Here is a 23,469-nt window from a genome sequence, read left to right on the forward strand (position 1 = left end):
ATAATAAAAGTAAATACTCAACTACCGTCAGTTATCATAATACCTTCGACTAGAAATGAACTTCTTAGAAACTTATGTAGAAGTGAGATACGTTCAAGTCTTTTAGCAATGATCAGAGATTCTTATTATGTCTACAATTTTGTTTACACCATGTGTAGTCATATTCTAGAATCACTTTACTTTTAGGCGAGGGTATTATTATAGTTTTTAATAGTTAATAGTAATTGAGTATTTACCTTGTATTTTATCCAAATTACAAATCTGGTCACTGTTTTTCTACCTATATTCCTAAAGTATTGATACACTTTTCAACGTTGTGTTGTAGAATTCTGCGTTGCTAACTGACGATAAAATATTTGCCATCACCAATATAACAACAAAAACATTGCCAAACTGCATTCGAACTAACAGATGATTGTACTTCCAATATTATATTTTTATTATTACATACGAAATAAAAACTATTTTTATACTTATGTAGAAAAAAAAAATATATGCTAAATGAATGTCGAAAGTAATATAAATTAAGTTTTAATTTGTCTGGCTATAAAATGAAATTATTCAGTTAAAGGATTTTAGGATAAGTTAAGAAATTGATTAATTTAAGATTGTGATAAATTGTTACGAGTCGGATAAATTTATCAATGTTCATAAATCATATTATTCAAATATCCTTGTTTTAGTTACAGGAAAAGAGAGAGTCAGCCTTCTTGTGTGAGCGCAATATTTTTGATTCCTTTCAAGTAGTTCTAGTATTCCTTGCATGTATCTAACCTTCCTTGCTATATACTAATCAGTAATCACACAAATGCTAATAAGGAGGGAGCGAGAAATATCATTGACAATGACCAATGATATTTCTTCTGTATTATTATTAATTTAAAAAAAAATTCCTCAAATAACATGGCAAAATATATGCATAAAATTTTTTGTCTAGATGAGAAGTCCATAACTTTGATTTTTGTGAAAAAGTTATGTAATTGAAAATGGCAAAAAAAATTGCAGAACAGTTTTTTGCAAAAAAATTTTCCATAAAAGTATGCCATAGTATTTATTGGCATTGTAAAGAGAAATACAAACGTATAGAAAAAATAGCCCTCGATTACTGGTTCATTTGTCCAAATATTGCAAAAGTTCCCTTAAATGACCCCCCAAAAAAAAAAAAAAAAAAAAAAAATTATGCACTCCCGTCTTAGTCTTACAAGGTTCAAAAGAGGCATCCATGCAAAATTTCAACCTCCTAGGTACAACGGCGTGGGCACCCATAAACGACACACCCACAAACTCTATTTATATAAATACAGATAGCCACATATTGATATTGCCTCTTAAATCATTCTACAACAATAATTTATTATTGGTTTAAGAATATTCAATAGTAATAAATGAAATCTAGAATAATTAAAGACATGACCGACCTTAACTATCGAGGAGCCCTATGCAAAGCGGATTTCACGTGAGCCAAATCCAAATCTGGCTGGGATAATAATTAATACTGTTGGATCGGCCCTAGGAATCCATTTCTATTGGGACTGTTAAACGTCAGACACGACTTGTCTTCAGGTGTGCTAGTATTGCTGCAAAACTTATTAAGATTTTAAACGGTAATTATGCCGGAAAACATTATAAAATGTCAAAACTCAAAGCTAAGTTTATATCTCAAGAAAATGATGTCAAGGAGTAATTTGAATTTTTCGACAGAAATTTGACTTCTTCTTAGTAATAAAATTTGAGATCCTGTCAGGTTTTGACTTGATACTAGCGTCTTAGCAGCCATTCTTGTGCATCAAACAGTCCTTATACATGGCTCACTTTTTGAAATAAACCAGATCAATATAGAACCTCATTGGTCACGGCGTTACCTAGCTAACACAGAAGTAAGTTATGCAATACTTATGCTCTGTTTCCAAAAGGACATAAATATAATTTCTTGTTGATTCCTCGTAGTAGTTGTATATTTATTTAGATATATGTATACTAGTACGAACACGCTTGAAGATAGCTAATGAAAAATTGAAAAGATTTTATTTGTATTTTGCTTAAAATTCTACACTTAAACGATCTACTATAAACCATAATTATTGAATATGTAAGTTTTTATTGTAAAAATTCCTTGTATACAGTATTTTGTGTTGTTTATGTCCATTTAATATAAATATAATCAAACCTGCACCCCTTTTTGACACTCTTGAAAATGTAATATATAATTAACCATGTAAAAATACTGATTTTGATAAATATAAAGCAATTTTTTCAAATGTTTGACCTGTGATTTATTTATTGTCATAACCATTGCTAAATTTCCATCTTCCTTCTTCAACCATAATGAAGATTGAAGATACATACTAAGAATAACTCGCTCATCTTCTTCCTAATTCTCTTTTTTACTCGTATTTAATATACGTTTTCCCTTTTTCTGTTTGTACAATAATTCGTTGTTTTGGATTGTAATTTTTTTGGTGCATTTTCGAATCGACAATCCCTACCTTTAAAAAAACTTTGAGACACGGGGAATCTATCTTATTTTATGAAAAAACAACTTATTGACGAGAAATCAAACTTACCCTTCAGAGCCCAAGAATCTGGTCTGATAGCCTTACATACATAACTCAAAATTCTGAACAACTTTAATTTATGTCTTAAGTCTCTATCTGTCCGTTTTTGAAATAAATACGTTTTTATCATTGTTTTTATGAGCGGGACATACATTACAGACACACACATAAATTATATTAATACTATGTAGAATTGTCCATTTTATTATTCTATGAAGAAACTTTGGCTATTATAAACAAAAAGAAATAAGCTACACTTATGTATAATAAATTATTATTACGCAAAAGGATCATACAGTTTCGAACAAAATACAGTGAAGGATTTTAATATTATGAATATATATATAAATTATATAATGTATTTTAAAAATTGTGGCGAAATAAAATGACAATAATAGTCTATTAGTACATAATAGATAAATGCAATTGGAATAATTGACTTGTTGGCTAACCATATCATTTTGAGTCTTTTTGTGTTTATTTTTGAGGAAAGGTTGCGTGATACAATAAAAGGTAACGACACTGTGTGGTGGGTTAAATAATATAGTTGAAATGGCATACTCAAACTACGTCATTTCAGATATTATAATTACAAAAAAAAACCGATAAGAACTGACAAATTTAAATGAGGACAGGGCAGGTTCTTAGCATCAGCAGAGTCTGGCGAAAAGATTAATGTTCCAGGCTCTTTTCTTTCTTTCCTTTTTGACAATTTGAATTTTTCTTTAAATAAAATGGGGGCCTTTTAGAAATGAAAACCGAGGCTTAATAGAAGTGCGGGACTAGTGATTGAAAATCGTTTGTATCTTTTATTTCGCACGTTTTTTTAGGAATTAGTAATCTGAAGAATGAATTTTATTTTCCTAACTATTGTCATTATTATTTAATTTCTGAGCTGTAAACTTCCTTTTCTACTACATTTAATGTATGTGTATTCATAAAAGAAGGAGGGTAACCTCGAGGATTTGTAGCAGAGTTATAATTGTAAGTCCCTGTTTGACTCAGAGTATAATTGAGGATCGACATTGGAGTGATTCTTGCCAATGTCCTAGTTTATTTCCTTCTCCCCCTCCTCCCTCGTCAGAACTGATCTAATGAAATGTTATGGCAGCTAAGCTGCTCTCCTCCAAAATATTCTTCAAATTATCAGGGTACCCTTGTTGATTTACGGTTTCGTTTTTAACATCCCCAAAATACACGATATTTCAATCACAATGTGGGGCCATCTGAGCAAGCACATATGTCTCAGTGTTCTAAGGACGTCCTTGAATAAAGAGATATCTTGTAAATAACTGTACCCGGTAATTTTGCTTTAAAACATTTTGCCTCAAGGATATATTCGAAAAAAGTTAATAATATGGTTTACGGGGTGGAATTTGGATATATATTTTTTAATATTTTTTATTATATATATTAATAATATAACGGCATGAATAATTAAAAACACAGGTAAAAAAAATTAATCTAAAGACTGGGATATATTATTTTATGAATTAACTTGATTTCTTAATATCTACTAAATAATTACTATTGGGATCATTATTTTTCTTTAAATAGGCGTTCTTTCTTTTTGAATATTCGACCACAAAGAAGTTTGAAAATAGTCCAATGAATGGAATGATGATGCTCAATGACATCAAACTTATTTGCCAAGGGAATCCACAATCTACAATTCCCAATAATATAACGGAGCTTTTCAAAAGAACCAAAAGAAATTGAATTAGTTGCATAATGGTCAAATACTTTTTCCACCATAAATAAGGTGCAATGGATGGTCCAAGGGATGACAAAAAGTAATAAGAATACATGAAAACGTGAACTAGAGCATTAATGACTCCTCCAAAGGTTTCATGCCCTCCAGGAGCCCATCGAAGTAAAATCCATGAAAATAAAGGCATGGAAGAATGATGAAATACATGAAGAAATGAAACTTGATTATTTTTTTTCCTTAGTACAAAGATTATTGTATCCACAAATTCCGTAAATTTGCTGAAATAGTACCACCAGACCATTTCTGCCATTTGCATCGGGAGTGAGTTTGGAGTTGCATCCTTTTCTACAGGTTGGCAGACTAAAAGAAAATAATATATTGTCTCAAGATTCAATTTCCAATTATGTATATATTAGGATTACTTTACCCCAATTATAATGCGTAGCCCACCCTAGAGATATTCCATAGTAGAAAAGCCAGAAACTAAAACCAACTTGGAATGCGTTATAGAACTGCATAATATTTTTAAACTCAAACGGCTTTCTGTTTTTCATAAAATATGGCCCAATAATCTTAATCAAGATAAGATAACATAAAATAATGAAGAGAGTTGGGTAAATACTCCACATCAATGCCCAATTATCCACTCGTTTATCACGATGTCCCCAAGCATAGGCATGTAGTTTTTGAAGAGACGATATTCCACCCATAGTCATAGTGTCGACCTAAAAATGACGCATTGGATTTAATATAAAAAATATTATTTGATAAATCAAAAGTTAGGATCCGATGACAATTTTGGTCCTCATTTTCATCCATAAATATCCAATATATATAAACATTTGAGAAATAAATAAAATACCTTTTCATAGAATTTCTTTGGAATATTACTTTTAAATACGTGTAATTTGTAAGTGATAAACAAGTCAATTAAATATTAATAAATAAAATTCAAGTTTAGATTAAATATTACATCACATAATTCATAAAGAAATCAATGTTAATAATAAGAATATTTTATGTAAAATCTAATATTTACCCAACTCATTGCAAATAAAATGCTAGCTCAAAATGGAGTGGACTGGCGAGTTGCAACTGAAACGTGATTACACTGTATTTCTAATAATATTAACTTTCTTAACTGGTAAATAAAAAACGACCAGATTTGTGTCCTTTTTATTATTTTGAAAATGAAAATATTAGCCTATTTCAATTATCAAAAGTTGTAAAAAAAAAATTAGCAAACAATTGTTTATATTAAGAAACAATGTATTTTTTCAATCAAAATTATAATTTTTTAATTAAACTAATAAAACTGTACGTACCTTGAAGTATTACTTTGAAGTATTTACTTTGAATGATTAATTTGAGTCAGTACATCCCACAACTGCAATAGATCTAAATACATACATATTTATGTATGTATATCTCTCTATATTACTCAACTCTTAAATATTTCACATGTTCAAATAATATGTACATCAAAATATGTTTAAATTCATATGTTGAACTTATAAATACAAATTTCTATTTAAAAAATATGAGATTTTGTTGTAAACAAACGTGCAGTTGAATGATAATATTAATCAATAATAGTGAGTTCTATATAAATCTGGAGTAGCACCAGCCAATGAATTATAATACCATCTGGAGGAGCACAATTTATAATCACGCAACCTAATGTGATAAACAACATCATTCTTTTTAATGATAAATTCGACTAGAGAATTCATATGAACTTTGTACAATTATACGGCTATAATATTCCTCCTATTTGTAATTTTATCTTTAATAACAAGTTGTATTTTCCATTTTGAGAGAATATTTGAAATCCTAAAAAGTTGTTTTTGAGCGAAAAATGATGAATTTACTTTATGTATAACACTCAAAATAAAAGAAGATATATGTTAAAGGGGTTTATAAAGTAAAATTTAAAAAAATTATTAAACTATTCATTTTAACTGATGACTTTGCCCTTCAAAAATAAAATGTCAACTTCAAATAGGGTTTTTACAAGATTATGTAGTTAGTTTCATTCAACTAATATGAAATATTATATCCTTCATTGATCTTAGAATCATAATGTAATTTGTTCATACGATGATTATGTATTTATATGTTAGTTTCCGACAGAAAGGGATAGAAAGCTTCATTCAAACTGTATTGATTACTCATATACCCAATTCATGAGTTTAGAAGGATCAAAATAATGGAGTTAGTCAAGTCGTATGTATTTACGCAAGGAATAAAATGGATTTTGAATAAAAATAAGTTTTATTCAAATAATATGGAACATTCCCTCTTTATTGAGGTAGTAACAAAAATCTAATTCATTCATTGGGATGAACAAGATTTTTATATTTGGTGCTGAAATAATGAATAATGGTAATGAATATCAGTTAGACTTTATCAATTTTATTTTTCTCCATTTATGAGTTTAAAAGGATCATCATATGTAATTTTATTTAATAAGGTACATCTAATTCCGATAAAGGAATAATTATGGTTGATAAGTGAGCCGGGAGTCAGCAAGGTCACATGTATTTACTGACGTAGTCGGTTTGGAACAGATAATATATATATTTATCTATAAAGTCTTTTGAGTCAAAAATTAATAAATAACTGTAGATTCGGAGTCGAATCTCTAAATATTAAAAATCCAAGCTGATAAAAAATTATTCAATATAATATAATTCAATATAAACAATTTCAGTAAAACTACACACATCTAAGAATCAAATATTCTTAATTAATAGTTTGGAATTAAATTTTGTGATTTTGGCTCTGAAGTCAACCATTTGAATTATGTGACTCCAAATACATTTGACTCATTGTGTAAATACACTCGACTATACCGACTTTATAAATTAACCACATTAGTATCTAAAGATCAATCGAAGAATAATATTTTATTTTAATTTATTATTTGAACGAAACTTAATAGAAAATGATGTTGTACAAACACAAGCTGAAGATGATACTTTATTTTTGAAGGACAAATTCATCAGTTTAAATAATTAATTTACAATTTCTTTCAAAATTTATGTTAGAAAACTCTTTAATATAAATCAACTTTGATTTTGAATAGTGTACATTCAGTCAAGCTATCATTTTTTGTTCAACGACATTTTTTTGGGATTTCAAATATTATCCCAAAATATAAGAGTTGCTTAAAATACCACTTGGTGTTGATATAAAGTTACAACTACGACAAATATTATACTTTATAATTGTACAAAGTTCAAATGAATTCACCAAATATAATTTATCATCACAAATGATGTTTTTCGCCACTACAGGTTGCGTGATTGGAGCTTGTGCTTCTCCAGATAGTATAAGGTCCATAGAGATAAAATACATAAATTTTATCTCATTGCATCAGCTTTAACTTCGCAACCTCATCTGTAGGTTAAATTGAATTTTAAGAAAAACAATGAAGTGACAGATTCTTAGTCGATATGTACAATTGATCAAACTTTTAATACTAAAATGAGAACATTTCCAATTAAAATAGATACTTAAACTGATAGTTTTGATAAATACTCTTCAATAAAGATTTATAAATAATTCCTTGACAAAAAATTGTAAAGCAATGAGTTTTAGAATGTAAATTTGATACAATTAATTTAAGGATCAAGGAGTAAGTACATGATGTTATAGTAAATATATCAGAAATTTTTTTCAAAAAGCTCCTTAAATACGGTGAAAAAGAGTCATGACTAACAAAATGAAATACTTAAATATATATTATTATGTACATTTTTAATATATGTATTATTTTATAATTGAAAATCAGACCGAAGCAATTCAAATCTTCTCCAATATATAAACACAGTTTGAAAATATAAACAAGATGTATAAACTTCATATCTAATATTCGAAAAAATATTGAGATATACTTAAAATCAGATTATGAGTATTATAGGAGATGGATGATGTATATAACATCCAAAATGGTACTCCCCATAATTAGAATCTGTAAAAATACAAAGTATTAATTGACCAATGTATTATCACCCGAGTTGGGATTTTAACTTTAACTTTAAGTTTGAAACTTCACAGATTGTAATAACGGGGTACAAAGTTAGATTTTCTACATTTCAAACTGTGATGTTATATCGGAGAAGATGACTCGATTTGATTTTCAAATTTGATATAATGCATATACTAAAAAATATAGATAATTAACCTATTAGAATATTTCATTTTCATATTCAGGACTCAGTTTCGCAATTTTTAAGAACTTATCTCAAAATCTATTGTGATATATTTTATATAACATACTTTTTCAAAAATCGATCATTAAATTGTTTGTATAAAATAACTTAGTAAAACTAATTGCTTTACCTATTTTTTGTCTCAGAATTATTTTTAAAACTTTATTGAAGATTATATGTCATGCAAAGGTCGAAACATCTACTCTAAGTATCTATGTTAGTTGAAAAATGTTCATATCTTGATGATTTGGTAGAGCCACAAATTATGCCACGTAACTTATAAGTTATAAGTAAAAAAGGGACAATGATGTATTGAAGAAGAAAATAAAATTTACATCCCTATTGACTAAAAATCTACCAATTAAACTTTTTCTTAAAATTTTATATATCCCACTAATGAGGTTATGCAATTAGAGATGGTGTTACTGCAGATATTTATTATCAGAACTCATTGAAATAATATTGAATAATAACTTTATTTTATAAAGAAAATTGAACATTATTTGTTCACTCAAATATTAGTATTTAATTTTTTTTTAATTTTATTTATCCTATTATAATTCTTAATATACTTTATAATGAATTATATTTATTCGCCTTTAAAGACAAGATAAAATGCAAAGAAGGAGAAAGTAATGTTTCGTGATAATAAAATTATAACTATTGCGTAACTTTTTTTAAATTAATTTTTGGAGGGAAGAGGAGAGGGAATCTAAAAAAATCATTATTACCAAGGTTAAAAGAAATATTATTCTATATCATTATTTATTACTCAAGTAGTAAAGGAATTTCTGAGAACCTTTCACTTCTTTTATTATTACCTTTCAACACATTTAAACTTACAGTGTAACTCCATTAACATAAAAATATTAACCTATATTTTCTTGTCGACTTTTGATCGATTTGTTTAATTTTATTCCGGAACGTTGATTGGTAAAACAATGAGATTTTTTTATATTATTTTACGATGAATTTAAAGATCAATTTTCAAAAGAGTATGCAAATTATGTGATAATAAATATTCTCGGGAGTATTTGTTCGGATTACTCCTTAAAATTGTTGAATAACAAAATGAAATAATTAAAAAGGTTAATTATGTCTAGTTTTTAATATATATTATGTATTTTTTTTACAATGAAAAACAAACAGAAGCATACCAAATTTTCTCGAAGTAATATTATAGGTATATCCGTAGTCGAAAGTTTCAAAACACTAACATTCATGCACATCATTCATCACTCATATTGAAAGAGATATCGAGATATATTTATATATTAGGTTACGAGTATTAGAAAAGACGGATAACATAGAAACCAAACTTTTTACTCACCATAATGACTTGTGCGTGTCTAACGTATCAATTGGCCAATAAACTTCTTAAATACGGCCAAATAAAGTAATGGATATCAAAATGAAATATTTAAATAGGTTGTTATGTCTGCAGTGATAATCGGAGGTGGTAAAAATCCTTATACTGCAAGTCCAACTCTTTGCTCACAAGTGCAATTCCTTGAATTTTTTTATCTTGCAATTCCAATTCTCAAATTTCTTTTAAGCTCATTTAAGTCCATAATTATAATAAAGCGTCTATAAGTTTTTCTTGAGTTCAGTATAAATTAGTTTTGGAATCCAAGTCAAGTTGTGAGTCTTTGATAGTGAGATCAATTCAAGTCGCAAGTCTCGAGTCCTATTTCCTACCGGTTAGTCAATTAATAATTTGGAACATCCAACCTTTCATGAGGGGTAAAAAGGTAGGATTTTTTACGTTATCTGTCAATTTTTTATACTCGTAAATTAAATATTTATTTAAATCGCTTCAAATATGAGATATGAATGATATGTCAGTATTTTGAAACTTTCAATCACAGATATTACTTCCAGAAGATTTGAGATGTTTCTATTTGGGTTTCAATGTTGAAATAAAACATAGATGTATTTCAAAAATTAGAAATAATTAACAAATTTAAGTATTTCATTTTAGACATTACGACAACAGACAAGAGAAAATTTATAGTTTATCAAAACATTCGAAAACATAGTAGTTTTTGCTATAATATCCAACTTTTTTTTTTTCAAATTAAAGGCATAATTTGCATCGCATTGGTCATTACATCACATAAACCTGCACATCATTATTAAGCACGTATGTTGTTTAAAAAAGATATAATTTTTCTCGTAGTCCAAGTTGAACATGCAGATTTTTGTGGGCTATAATTGTATCTCCAGAGCGGCAACTTTTACAAAATCCTCCAAATATTGGAAAAAATTTCCAATAACTCTTGAAGATTGTGATTCTGAACAAGAAACGATTCAGAAGAAGAGTGAGGAATGTCCCAAGAAGGAAAATATATGTTTTTTTGCTTAAGTATTTTTAATATTAGGACTAATATATTATTTAGGTATATCAGGAATCTGAATATTTGTATCATAGATATGAAGGATCTTTAATACTTTTGGAAGGATCCTTATTAAGGATAATTGATTTGGGTTATGATTATATAAAAATAGATCAAGTCAACTGTATTTATCTTTTATTCCACTAAAAACGTATACTAAATTATATATCATGTAGAAAAACGTGAAAGTAAGAGGATTCAAGGGGCTAAAGTTCGGAACATACTCACAAATCTTATTCAATTTAAGAATCAATAATTATTCATTCTTGAATTGAAGGAGAGTCAGAATAATCTCCCAAATTCATTTTTAATATTTTGAAAAGCTAAATAAAATTTTATTTAATTGTAAAAATTGGAATAAAATATTGATATATTTCATAAAGTAATCTGTTCAAAAATACTTTATTAACCTATTGACATCTCTAAATTTATATAGTAATGGTAAAAAATAATAATGAACATATATAAAGTTATTTGAAGCGCTCTCTATGTTTTAGCATACCAAACTATTACATTTCAATTGACAATTGGGCAAACTATTTCTTCTTTTTTGACAACATCAACTACTTCCTCACATAATCACTATATATTTTATCTCTATGGTATTTGCCTTTTGGCTGTTTTGTTAAATTTCGTTCGTTGACTTTAGTATGATTTAAAGCAACTGACTCTACGTATTATTAACAAAAAGTTATTAAAAAGGATTCGTATTTCTATATTAATTTATATCAATCAAGGGTCAATTCATATCATTTCACACTCTGTCATTCATACTTATTTTGATAAAATTATCAATTCAAGGCATTTAATAATTAATGACTGTTCTCTATATAACAATTAACAGTTGATAAGGAGAAAAATACAGGTTGAACCATATGCAGGTTTTTTTTTATTTTTAATAACTTTTCTTTTCCCTTGTGTCAAAAGCTAGTCATGAAAATCCCTTGTGAGATATATATTAAAACATCCTTCAAAAATCGATCCTTAATTACCATCTATGTAAAACTAATTTTTTGCCAATTTTTTGTCATTGGATTACTTAGAAATATTTATTGAATATTATTTGTCCTGGATAGGTAGAAAAAATCAGTCAAACTATCTATTTTAATTGAAAAATGCTCACAATTTAGTATTAAAAGTTTGATGATGTGGTGGATACACACATTATGCCGAGCGACTTATAAAGCAATAAAACAAAGCTTATCTGCCGGTATGTATGTAATCTGTACAGTCATTTTTGATTTAAAAAATAACTATGTAGTCATATTAAAAAAATCCCGCGCGCGTATTGATGTAGCATCGACCGTGTGCTTCAGATTAAAAAAGAAAATGTGTAGGTATATATGTATAGAGTTGCATAAGATCGTCGTGTAAAAATAATTGATATTTCGCAGCTGTTTAGGATAACTCATATTTTATACAGTTATATACTCTAAAATATGAGTTGAGTACTCATTTATAACAACGAACACGTGTAGTTGAATCTCATATTTAAAGAAATAATTAATGTGACTTCATATTAGGCTGAGCAACGAGGGTATGAAGCTTAAGCTCAGTCAGGGAGCCTTCTAGAGACTAAAGTACTCCCTGGATTACACGTCATTTGACTTAATAAAGTTGTTAGTATTATTATTTCATTCTTGAGGAGAGAAGTATAGACTAACTACGTGTGAGTGTACTCATGAAAAACGGAGAGTAACACTGAAGACTTCCGGGATAATTATCTTCTATAATATTAATTCAAAGTTTACCCCTTTGTCGACGATAATTTGTATAAACCATATACTTCCCCTATTAATGAATAAAGCAGGGACAATAGTGAATTTACGAAGAAAATAGATTGTACAATTCGACTAAGAATCTGTCATTAATTTTTTTTCTTAATATGTTATTTAAGCCACTGATGAGGATGTATGGTTGAGATAATTGAAAAAAAGAAAAACTGCAGTGAATAGCATTTACATAGAGAGTAATTACTAATGATTTTCATTATCCAAAATTCCACAAAATCGAAATGGTTGAATTTGATTCTTAATTCCAAATATGACCTTAGTTTTTCTCATTCAGGACCTTCAGAAAAAGGCTAAATTTTTTTTTTTATATTTGTGTATTTTTAATATTCAAAGCTTTTTTGAAGATATGGATAAATGATGTAAATATACTTGAAAGCCTAATGTTGAAAGGTCCGAAAACCTTTTAACATGAATTTATCATGTTTTGAAATCGATTTATTTTAATTTAATGTTCAAAACGAATGTATTATATTCTGAGGCTCATAGCACAAAAAAGAATAAATTCAGATTGTTTAAAAAATTATCCATAATTTGAAAAAAGATTTTATTCATAAATGCTTCATATCGTTGTAAGGCTATCACAATATTCCAAGGATAGAGTTCCTTTTTTTTTTATTTGATCTTGATACTTGATACAACCATAACGCGTGTACGACTGATGTTTGTCTTCCACCACGCTTACTAATATTGACGTCATAGTGTATGAGTAGTAGCGTGTTTTGTTAAAGTCTGTCTTTCTTACCCATAAGTCGGTACGATACATCAAATTGAAAATTCTAGCAAGCCCGATTACATGATGGTCTAACCATGTATTTATAAAAACCTTTATTCTTCCTAAATGTATTGGGGACAAACGATGAGGGGCATGTGGATGGAGATTGTATGAATTAACTCTCTGTAATGCATTAACTCGTCAACCCTATGGATCTTCTTCTCCCTTTCTTCTTTTCCTTGTAGTTATCCTTTCAAATGTGTGTATTACACAGTGATGAAAACCCAGTGTAAAACATTCGTACGTATAGAATATTTAGTACAATATCTCATTCCTTTAAGATCTCTCTCTTTAACATTGGAGGACTTAATGCTACATATGTATCTCATATATTACTTGTTATTTAATATATAGCAGTTCAGTTATTGAATAAGTTACACTTTTAATAAAAAGTTACATTCCTTCTTGCAATAATTAGTACATCGATTTGTTCATTAATTATAGAATCTGAATACGCTTCGTAGATTATCAGCATAATTCAGAAATCCTTTATTGGTGGTAACGGTGGGATTTTTTCTATTATATCTGGATTGCATCGATATTGGTGGATATTTATATATATATATATTCTTAATAATGACAATAGCATTAGAAGAGAACGTGACGATTAAAACGGTGAATCTACATCCTGCAAAGATAAAGAAGTAATTACAAAACTATTATTCCAAATCCAAATCTGATTCCAAAAGGATGGACAAAAAGGATAAAGAACCATCAACTCTTCCGGAGTTACAATGGGAGGCAAAGAAGTTTATGACAACAAATATGACTTTTCTCTTTTGGGAACAAAAGTGCGGAACAAAACTCACGAAACCTTACTCCCATCTCCTCCATTAATGTCCCAACATATGAATCACCTAAACCATATATCCACTTGTAACAATAACACATTTTTCTGTGCGATTAATTACCCCAGACTTTATTGCGATCAGTGATAATATTGCCTTTTGACACCATTTTCAACTTATATAATAATAATGGTATAATAATATAAATACAGCCTTTTGAAAATCAATAAGCTTTTATTTTTAAAGAACACTAGAACTGGATATCTGGAGGAGATTTAAAATATCCAAAATTAATTAACAAAACATTCAAAAACAATAAACAAATTATCTTAACCAAACGTGCTCTTAAAAAACAAACAAAAACAATGAAAAGAATTTGAACAAAAGCATGTAAACCAGATTGCAATACAACAAATGATAAGCATTAGGCTCAGACATACAGACAAAACAACCGATTAATCCCTTCGGGGGGAAGTGCAAACTAACATCAAAAACATGACTGAAAGCAGATCCCTCAACAGTTCAAATGCAAATCTGCAACTTCTTTAGTTTTGCAGATTCTGAGCAAGAAATACCAACACCGGTTAAAAAATTATGATATCCAGTTACTTTGAAACGTGCAAATGGAATTTATTGCACCCGGCATAAAATTATCACTCATTTTAATTTATCGCGAAATTAATCGATTTATTGCAAATTGCAACAGGCCTAAACATGCAAAGCCTCATCAAAATTAATGGAATTCACAATCTCAACAACTCAGTTTCTAATTTTAAAACGTCTTCCCTTTAGATTTTCCAAGTCCCTATCTCTAACTACCTCGTTTTCTTCAGTGGGCCGACTAATACGAAGATTTTTAACTCTAGCAAGAATCATTTTCAACCTATTTCCATCTTCAATATCCTGTATACTCAGTCCACTACACTTCAGTCTCTGAACAGTCCTATTATTCCTTCTATGTTTTCTAAAGTTAGACTTTTGTCTACAGAAAATCTGCATATCTGAAAGAAAACATTTGATTCATTACTAGAAGCTAAGATTATAATTCCTTCAAAATCCGCTTGGGCCGCGCCTATTCATTTTTTTTTTTAAAGAAGCCTAGAAAGTGAAGAATGATAGGTGATTTTCGGGCACTGAATTCTAAAAATGTCCCCGAAAAATATCAACTTCAAACAAGACCTATCTTACAAGCTACATAATATGAAAGTATTCACTAATTGGATTTGTGCTGAGCGTATTATATTATATTCCAATCAGAAATGATCACCAACATAAGACAGCTAATAACATTATTCACTTCACTGCATTGACAAGCACTGATATGATGGTACCCCAGGTAGTTAGAGGTAGTGGTTACAGAAGATTAGTTCGATTCTCTTGGTACCCAATCCGAATATATTACCGACCTAGTAGAACATTGACTTTCTTTCACTCTCTGCGGGTCATGACAACTCTAAAAAGATAACATTTATTCCAAATTTTTTATTATATTCGGACTTTGTGGGGGTTCGGATCGACAGAGTAAGACGCCCTCTCGAAACTCCATATGAAGGTCCAGCAAAAGTAAATAAACGATAAAACTTTTTTCATCGAGTTCCCTACAGTTCCAAAGGATACAGTTTCTATTAAGAGACTGAAGCTTGTATTATTAGACTCACTCAAGTATTCATCAATCGTAGAAAATAGATTGAAAACTCTAGAATGCAAAGCTATGATGAATGAAGATAAAGTACATACATCCACATCTACTGATGAGATTAAAACAACTGGATCGGGATGAAGAATCAAGATTAAGCACGTCGTTTACCTTTATTGTATCATACAACCTTTCCTCCAAAAAGAAACAGAAAAAAGTCTACAAATCATTTTGTAGTTAGCCAAATTAGTCAAACATACCAACTGCCTTTTATCCCTTATATACTCCGAGACTATTACTTTCACATTATTTCTTCTCCATTTTTAAAACGTTTTTCAAAATTTACATAGTATTGTATTCGATACTGTATTATAATATTGATGAGTAATATTTTATTAGAAGAGTAGTTATGAGTAGTTCTTATATTACTTATATGAATAAATTTTGGCTATTTCTTCATATAAATAATAAAATTGCCAATATATATATTATATAAACGACGAGGGATCATCAAGAAATTGTATTCCTGCTCTTTTGGAAACTGAGAATAAGTATAGATTAACAGATAACTTTTTTGTATTTATCAAAAAAGAATAACTTATGAAATAGCTATGACGTATTCAGGGAAAAGAGGGAATCGACAGCTGAAAACAAACTACATAAGATATTTTTGTGTTAGCGAGGTTAAGCCGTGATAAAAGAAACCCTGAAAATATTTATTTTTCATAGTTATTTTTTTTGTTTTCGTTTTGAGATTTTACTTCTGTTTTTTATGAGTGTGTATTTATTTGTCAAAATTTATTATCCATGTAATATTAGGCTCCGCTAACTTGAGGGGAACCTAATGTGTAGGATTTAATGCTATAAATGTATGTTATCTATTACTTGTTATTTAATATTTACCAGGTCAGTCTTTGAAGAAAAGTGAAAGGGAATAAATACAATAAGTTACAGGTTTACTAAAAAGTTGCCTTCCTTCTTACGATAATTAATACATCAATTTATTAAAGAACCTAATACGCCTTGTAGATTATCAGCGTATTAAGGAATCCTTTAAATTCTCTCGACCATTCTGAATCATTTTTGCAGAATTTGTGTCAAGTAACCCCAGACACAATGATAATGGACTCAAAAGGAAGATTCTTAGAATACTTTGGACACTAAAGATTTCCACCTCCATAAAATTGATGGAATGGATATTTGAAACTATTATTGAATCTATCGTTTTACTCATTAAAAAAAAATTCAAAGGATTTTTAGATAAATATGTATCTTTATTCACATTTTAACATACAACATTTGTACAATTTATAGAGATTTATTTCATTAAATAACTAGAAATCCAGAGCAAAGGGTTTTTTTAGCCCCCATTTTCAACTTTTAGAAAAGATTACTCGAATTCTAAATATAATAAAGACATTTCAAAAATGACTTGGGAATCTTCAAATATTCAACAAGAGATTTTTTTTTTTTTTTCAAAAAGCTATTAGTTTAGATTTAAGTTTGTCATTTGTATCGAAATAACAATGATCCAGTGCATTTTTTCCTTAAGGATATATAATATCATAAAAGGATTAAAACCATGTCTCATAGCTAAAAAGTTATTTTGAGAGGTTCCATTTCTCGAAACATTAAACGTTTCTGCTTAATAGACAAAATATTCCAAATCTGTATTTCATATAATTTTTTTATGAAATTATATGATAAATCAGGATCACTGTAAAATTATTGTCGAGAAATGGTTCCGGACAAAAATATTGGGGTAATATCTTTGCGTGTTTATAACATTGTGTACTTTATCATTGTGACCCATGGGTTGTGTAGGTAAACTGCTAGGCCCTGAGTCGACCTAAATTTATTTGCCACTGCTTCTCTGAGCATCAAGGAGCCCTTCTAATATCCCCATAGACACCCCGGCCCTCAGGTTCTACCGGTTAAGTGCTTGGTCTCAAGGCATTTTAAACTCCACCGCCTCCGTGTAGCTTTACTTGAGGCCTAGCACAACGATATTACCCAACATTTTTGTCTGCAACTCTTTTTACCACAGACATTTTACCGGAACCGATAAATCGAAGGCAGTATTTGAATTCTTACTCTTAAAAATCAAATCATATTTTTCTATTTGAATGAAACATATGAAACTATATTTTTCAAATGAAACAGCCATTTCAAAGTAAAAATTAAATTAAAAACTACTCTACTATTATGAAATTATTAACTGAAATGTTTTTCATCTTTCTTGATCGATGAATATATTATATTTGGTGTAGTAAAAGAAAATTCATAATTTTTCATGGATTTTTTATTACTAATTTTTCCCCCATTAATGTTTATCCCCATGGCTATCAAAACAGCGTTTTAACGACGGTCAGACTCAGGGATTTCCATTATTTCATCCACATTTTTGAGAATTGGTCATCCAAAGTGATGTACATCTTTCACTTCAAAATGACCGGAAACCAAAATTGTACGTGATCAGATGTTACAGTTTCAAGATCATAACCCCTATTCATATTTTCAGCTGCCTAATCTGCGTTTTCGCCTTGTTCGAAGAAAAAATGTAAAATAAAGAGTATTTCTTCTTGTCATTGCACATTCTTGACGCTCGCTCAAACAATACTGAGTCAAAAAATCAGAAAACTGTCTCAGCTGTATTTTTAATACATAATCTTTCTTTCTAACGCCATCTTGCATAAACCAATCGTACTTATATACAACGGGAGATATACATTACTAAAGCCATCCTTTGGAAAAATTACGAAGTTCTTTTTACTACACCTATTATTAAAGAATAATACTCAGGTGTTTTATTAGGTCAGCTACAATCAGTTGTGACAGGAGAGGAAAAAGAAAAAGATATATACAGGTACATTTGCTATAATTACTTCCATGTCGATTCCTAATTCTTCTATGAGTCAAACAAGGACTTACAATTATAACTCTGCAACAAATCCTCGGGGTTACGCTCCGTCTTTTATGAGCACACACGAACGTTCAATCAGGGTTTGAATATAATTGAATCTATTTAGGAAAGGATGTTCCCTACTCCTACTTAAATAATATTGACACCTGCTTAGGAAAAGAAAAATCCTTCTTTAAATTACCTATTACAAATTCATGGGTGAGCTAAAAAGACAAACTGGATTTATACAGTTACTCATTATTGTATTCTATTTCAATTTCATATAGGCTCAAACATACGATTCTATCTCTTGGAAATTTTGAATTATATTGTTTACATCTCACGTTCATTAACTACTGTTAAGTTGTGAACAATTTCCTAGTATCAAATTAATAGCAGACATACTGTTGGGAAGAAGTTGGCAACTACCAACTGATTAGCTTCAGTATGTTCTCTTAATCTTTTCCGCGAAATTGTTAGGATAAACAATATAAAAATAATAATTTCCTTGTGTAAGAATTCGCTTTAGGCACAGTGTTACCACGTCATTACCTTCATTTAATTACACAACCTTTCGTACAAAGAAAAGCGGGGAAAAGGACTGAAATCAGTTGGTAGTTAGCCAAATAAGTCAATCATACCAACTGCTATTTTATTTCTTAATTACTCATGGAGTATCATTGGCATTATTTCCTAACAATATTTATAATGAATAAAATGCATAAATTTCAAAATATTAAAATCCTACATAAGATTTTATTCGACGCAAAATTATAATATTTTATTGTAAGCCTTTCGATACATTTGTATTTCAATATGATAGCCGAAATTTCTTCGTAAAAATAATAAGATGGGCAATATATATATATATATATATGTTAAGGGACCAACAGTACATTGTATTCCTGTTCTTTTGGAAATGAAGCAAGGATAAGCATATTATAATTTATTACTTCTTATATTTATCAAAATAAGAAATCATGAAATAGCCATAATATAACAGTGAGACAAAGGAATCGAGAGCTGACAACAAATAAAATAGATATTGTTGTGTTACCTTACTGAGACAAAAATTTACACACTATTTTTTTACCGGCCATTGATTTTTTGCTTCTTTCCACCTAATCAGTTCAACTATGAACAATTATTAACAATTTTTGAATAATAATTCCTTAATTGCGAGGAATTGGGTAATTACTAAGTGATTTTGGATTTTTTTTGATTTTTTTAAGATAGAAAGTTTGTGAGATATTATAAATGTAACGTCTTGTAAGAGATAATGTAGTATATATATGGGACTCTCCCAAAATTACGAGTGTCCTAATCTTAGTAAGACAATGAGTATGTTGTGTGATATTGACAAGACAGTAGATGATACAACTAATAAAATAATATGTATTATTTTGAAGACATGATTAAAAGGCTTTAAAAAAGAATAACTTAGATTTAATGATTATATTCTAGCATTTTTATTATAAAATATTTTAAAATGCAGTTTGTGTCTAAATCAGGGATATCCAGCCAGTATCCTTTTTAATGTTTAATTGCAACCCACTAGTTATTCCCACTTCATGTAATATTTTTTAAGCAAAATTATCACAATATCATCAAAACGCTTAGAACCTGCAGAATTCGTACATACATTTAAAAAATATTTCCCAAATCATTCTTCAATATAGTTATAATTCAGAGTCATATTTCGTCGTTAAATAACCATATGGATGAAAATTATAGGGAATAACAATTGATAAAGACCTTCCAGGATTCGAGAAATAAATTATCAATAATTCATATGGAATACAGTACCTACAAAAGGTGTCTAATCATTTTATTTGGAAAAATATATATTTTTAATTACTTTATATTATACCTACAACTAAAAATATATATTATTCTACAACTTGAAAATATATATTAACTTTATATATTAACTATAACTAACAAATAAACTTTATTATACAACTTAAAACAAATTGCAGAAAAAAGAGGTTCAATTTTGATTGCTTTTTCATGTCAACTTTTAATTTTGTTATGAATATAGAATTAATAAGCAATAATGAAGATTGTTTGAAAAATTTCCAAGCTTAAATATAAATATGTCAATTAGATGAAATAAATTTGTAATAAGAATTAATAAAATACATTGAATATAAAAAATATTTAAATTAGAGTTAATTTCACTACCTTTAAAATAACATTTTCATTAAATTTCTGAACTTTTTCACGCAACCTTACATTGCTTATTTATTAAATATCCTATTACAAAGTAAAAAATTAAAGAGAAAAAATTTATCAAAATTGAACTTTTTTTGACGATATAATATAAAGCTTATTCTTTAGTTTTAGCTGTAATATAAAGCAATGGAAACAATTATTAACTTTCAAATAAAATCCTTCATTTTACTTGATTTTTGTAGGTTAAGACACATTTTGTAGAAACTGTATTCAAGATAAGTTAATAAATAATTTATCTTTCGAATGTTGAAATGTTTTTATCAATTCTAAATATTTACTATTATTTTCATCTATGTAGTTATTTCATGTCAAAATTTGACTCTGAATCGTAAGAATAGTCTAAAAATATGATTAAAAAAGGCTTAAATGCCAAACGAATTGTAATTATAAGTTTTAACTATAATTTGTGTGTTCTACAACTTAAATAACAATAGTAAATATAAGTTTTAGCCATACAGATAAAAAACATAGAGTGATGAAAAAGTTAACGTCGTCTTAGCCTAAAACATTATTATTATGGTTGTAAAAGAAGTATGTTGAAACATAGTGGTCGCTTTAAATCTTTTTATATGTGATCCTCACTCTATTTTACATTTGATTATATTTCTCCCTATGGATTTCTTCAGTTTTTTTAGAAGTTCCATTATTCCATATAATATCTGAAGTAATTGATGTTTAAATAAGTTTATTTTTTAATGTTTTGGTCAACTAACTTTCGTCTTCAAAAAAAAATCCTTTGATTTTACTCAGAGTAAGCACTCTATGAATTTTATCTCTATGGTTTTAATCGGTGGGCGAAAATGCTGCTGCATAGTGCTATTCAATAATTGTTCACAACTTAACAAGAGAGCTAATTCTAATTCAACCAATTAACGTTCAAAACATGGAATAGGAAAAAAAAAGAGAAACATTGACAGCTGACAACAAATATTTTTGGGTTATTAAAATAACGCTATAGTCTTCTTTTTTTTTTTTGCTGTGGACACCCCTGATTTGAAATTATATTTTTTTCATGGCTAGATATTGAATTATTCAACTTTTTTTCAAATTAATTCAATTATAATTGGTCAAATAATGGGATAAAATATTGCTTAAAAGCTTAAGTGCATACAAAAGGTTATTACTATTTTTTTATTACATGAATGAGTCTCTTTTCAAATAGAATTATATTGTTCAAAATGTAAAAATATACAGGTATGAAGTAAAAATGGTGTTTGGCTATATAATAATTGTCCAATTACTTATATATATCCAACATATAATTGTTTTCCTTAGATCAAACAACTCCTATTACATCATTAAACAACATTTTTGTATCCTACCTGGACTAATGAAGAATCGCTGCATATATGATCAATTAAAAATCAAGCCGAATAATCAAAAGCTCTGATTAAGTTAACAATAATTTATTAACTAATTATATTATTTAATTTAGAAAATATTTTGTTTTGTTAATAAAGACATTTGATAATAATCAATCATAAAATTAGCTTTACAAAGATGTGTCGTACTTACTTTAATATCAACTTCTTTCTTCTTTCAATTGGAATCTTGGTTTGGCAAAAAAACTGTTTAAGATATATTTGTACTACCATCGCACGCTTTTAATTTGTATGCATTTATTGTCCTTGCCTATACAGGGCTAAAAAGTTTTGAGAATTACGTTAATCATATTAATCTTTTTTTAAAGAACGCCGATATGCTATAAGTTTCAACACATTTACAAAGTTAAATATCATCTCGAGTGAACATAGATACTCAAAAGCTTATACAGATCATTCTCATTGATTTTCGTGGGGACAGACGGTTTTGTAAAAAAAAATATCACAGTTCTGTAGATTCAAGAAATTGTGGTATATCACTACACAAGTAATTTGTACAAGAATCGATAAAATGAAAAATACCCAATTGATATGCATATTTTATGTTTATAAGTACGCCAATATTTAAACTTCTGGACTCCGATACCTTTCATTGAGGGATTAATTTAAAATTTGGAGTGCATTTTATGAAAATATATTATATAAAGTCCATAGATATCCATCCTATAAGTTTTATGGTAAACCTAAAGATGCTTTAGATAGCTGTAGGCACTCATTCATCACAAAAATCTAGTTTAGTTTTTGGTCTTAAGGTCTGTGAGGTATTTGGCCTCTCTCAATAACCAAGGATAATTAAATTAATGGACTGTATTACATACTCTATAATAGAACACAAGACAATAGTTATAGATGTATCGGTATATTTGGAATGAATACTATAATAAAAGAGCAGGAAAAAAAACCTTCCTTTTTGGAGGAAAAAAACAGTTGAATATAATCAGAGTTGTAAATAGCTAAGTATATAGCCAGATATGCAAAAAACTCAGATTCCAACAAGGTCTATTCCTTTTTGTCGATGAAGAAAGTTACAGGGCCACGCGTATCCTTGAGGAGGTTCAATAATTTGCGGATCCTGGTCAACC

The 23,469-nt window shown here is 28.5% G+C and overlaps 1 protein-coding gene across 5 annotated transcripts; it reads right to left on the reverse strand.

Annotated features, from left to right (window-relative positions):
* Window positions 1-3,940: 3,940 nt before the first annotated feature.
* Window positions 3,941-22,647, reverse strand: LOC121117752 (very long chain fatty acid elongase AAEL008004). 5 transcript variants are annotated; one of them, XM_040712238.2, is made up of 4 exons: window positions 22,521-22,596; window positions 5,592-5,664; window positions 4,694-4,991; window positions 3,941-4,626 (listed from the first exon to the last, which is right to left on the reverse strand). In XM_040712238.2, exons 3-4 carry the CDS (start codon window positions 4,980-4,982, stop codon window positions 4,049-4,051), a joined length of 867 nt encoding a protein of 288 aa, XP_040568172.1. In that variant the 5' UTR covers window positions 4,983-4,991; window positions 5,592-5,664; window positions 22,521-22,596; the 3' UTR covers window positions 3,941-4,048. The 5 variants fall into 5 exon arrangements, with proteins under 5 accessions (XP_040568172.1, XP_040568175.1, XP_040568171.1 ...); XM_040712241.2 differs by lacking the exon at window positions 5,592-5,664 and having other exon boundaries at window positions 22,521-22,647; XM_040712237.2 differs by lacking the exon at window positions 22,521-22,596 and having other exon boundaries at window positions 5,592-5,814.
* Between the last annotated feature and the right edge of the window lie 822 nt (window positions 22,648-23,469).

This window comes from Lepeophtheirus salmonis, chromosome 5 (genome assembly GCF_016086655.4).
Source record: "Lepeophtheirus salmonis chromosome 5, UVic_Lsal_1.4, whole genome shotgun sequence".
NCBI lineage: Eukaryota > Metazoa > Arthropoda > Copepoda > Siphonostomatoida > Caligidae > Lepeophtheirus > Lepeophtheirus salmonis.

Excerpts from the sequence above, each read along its gene's own strand:
- LOC121117752 (XM_040712236.2), bottom strand. Across the intron at positions 4,627-4,693 it reads GGCTACGCATTATAATTGGG|TCTGCCAACCTGTAGAAAAG; the intron begins GTAAAGTAATCC and ends ATTTTCTTTTAG.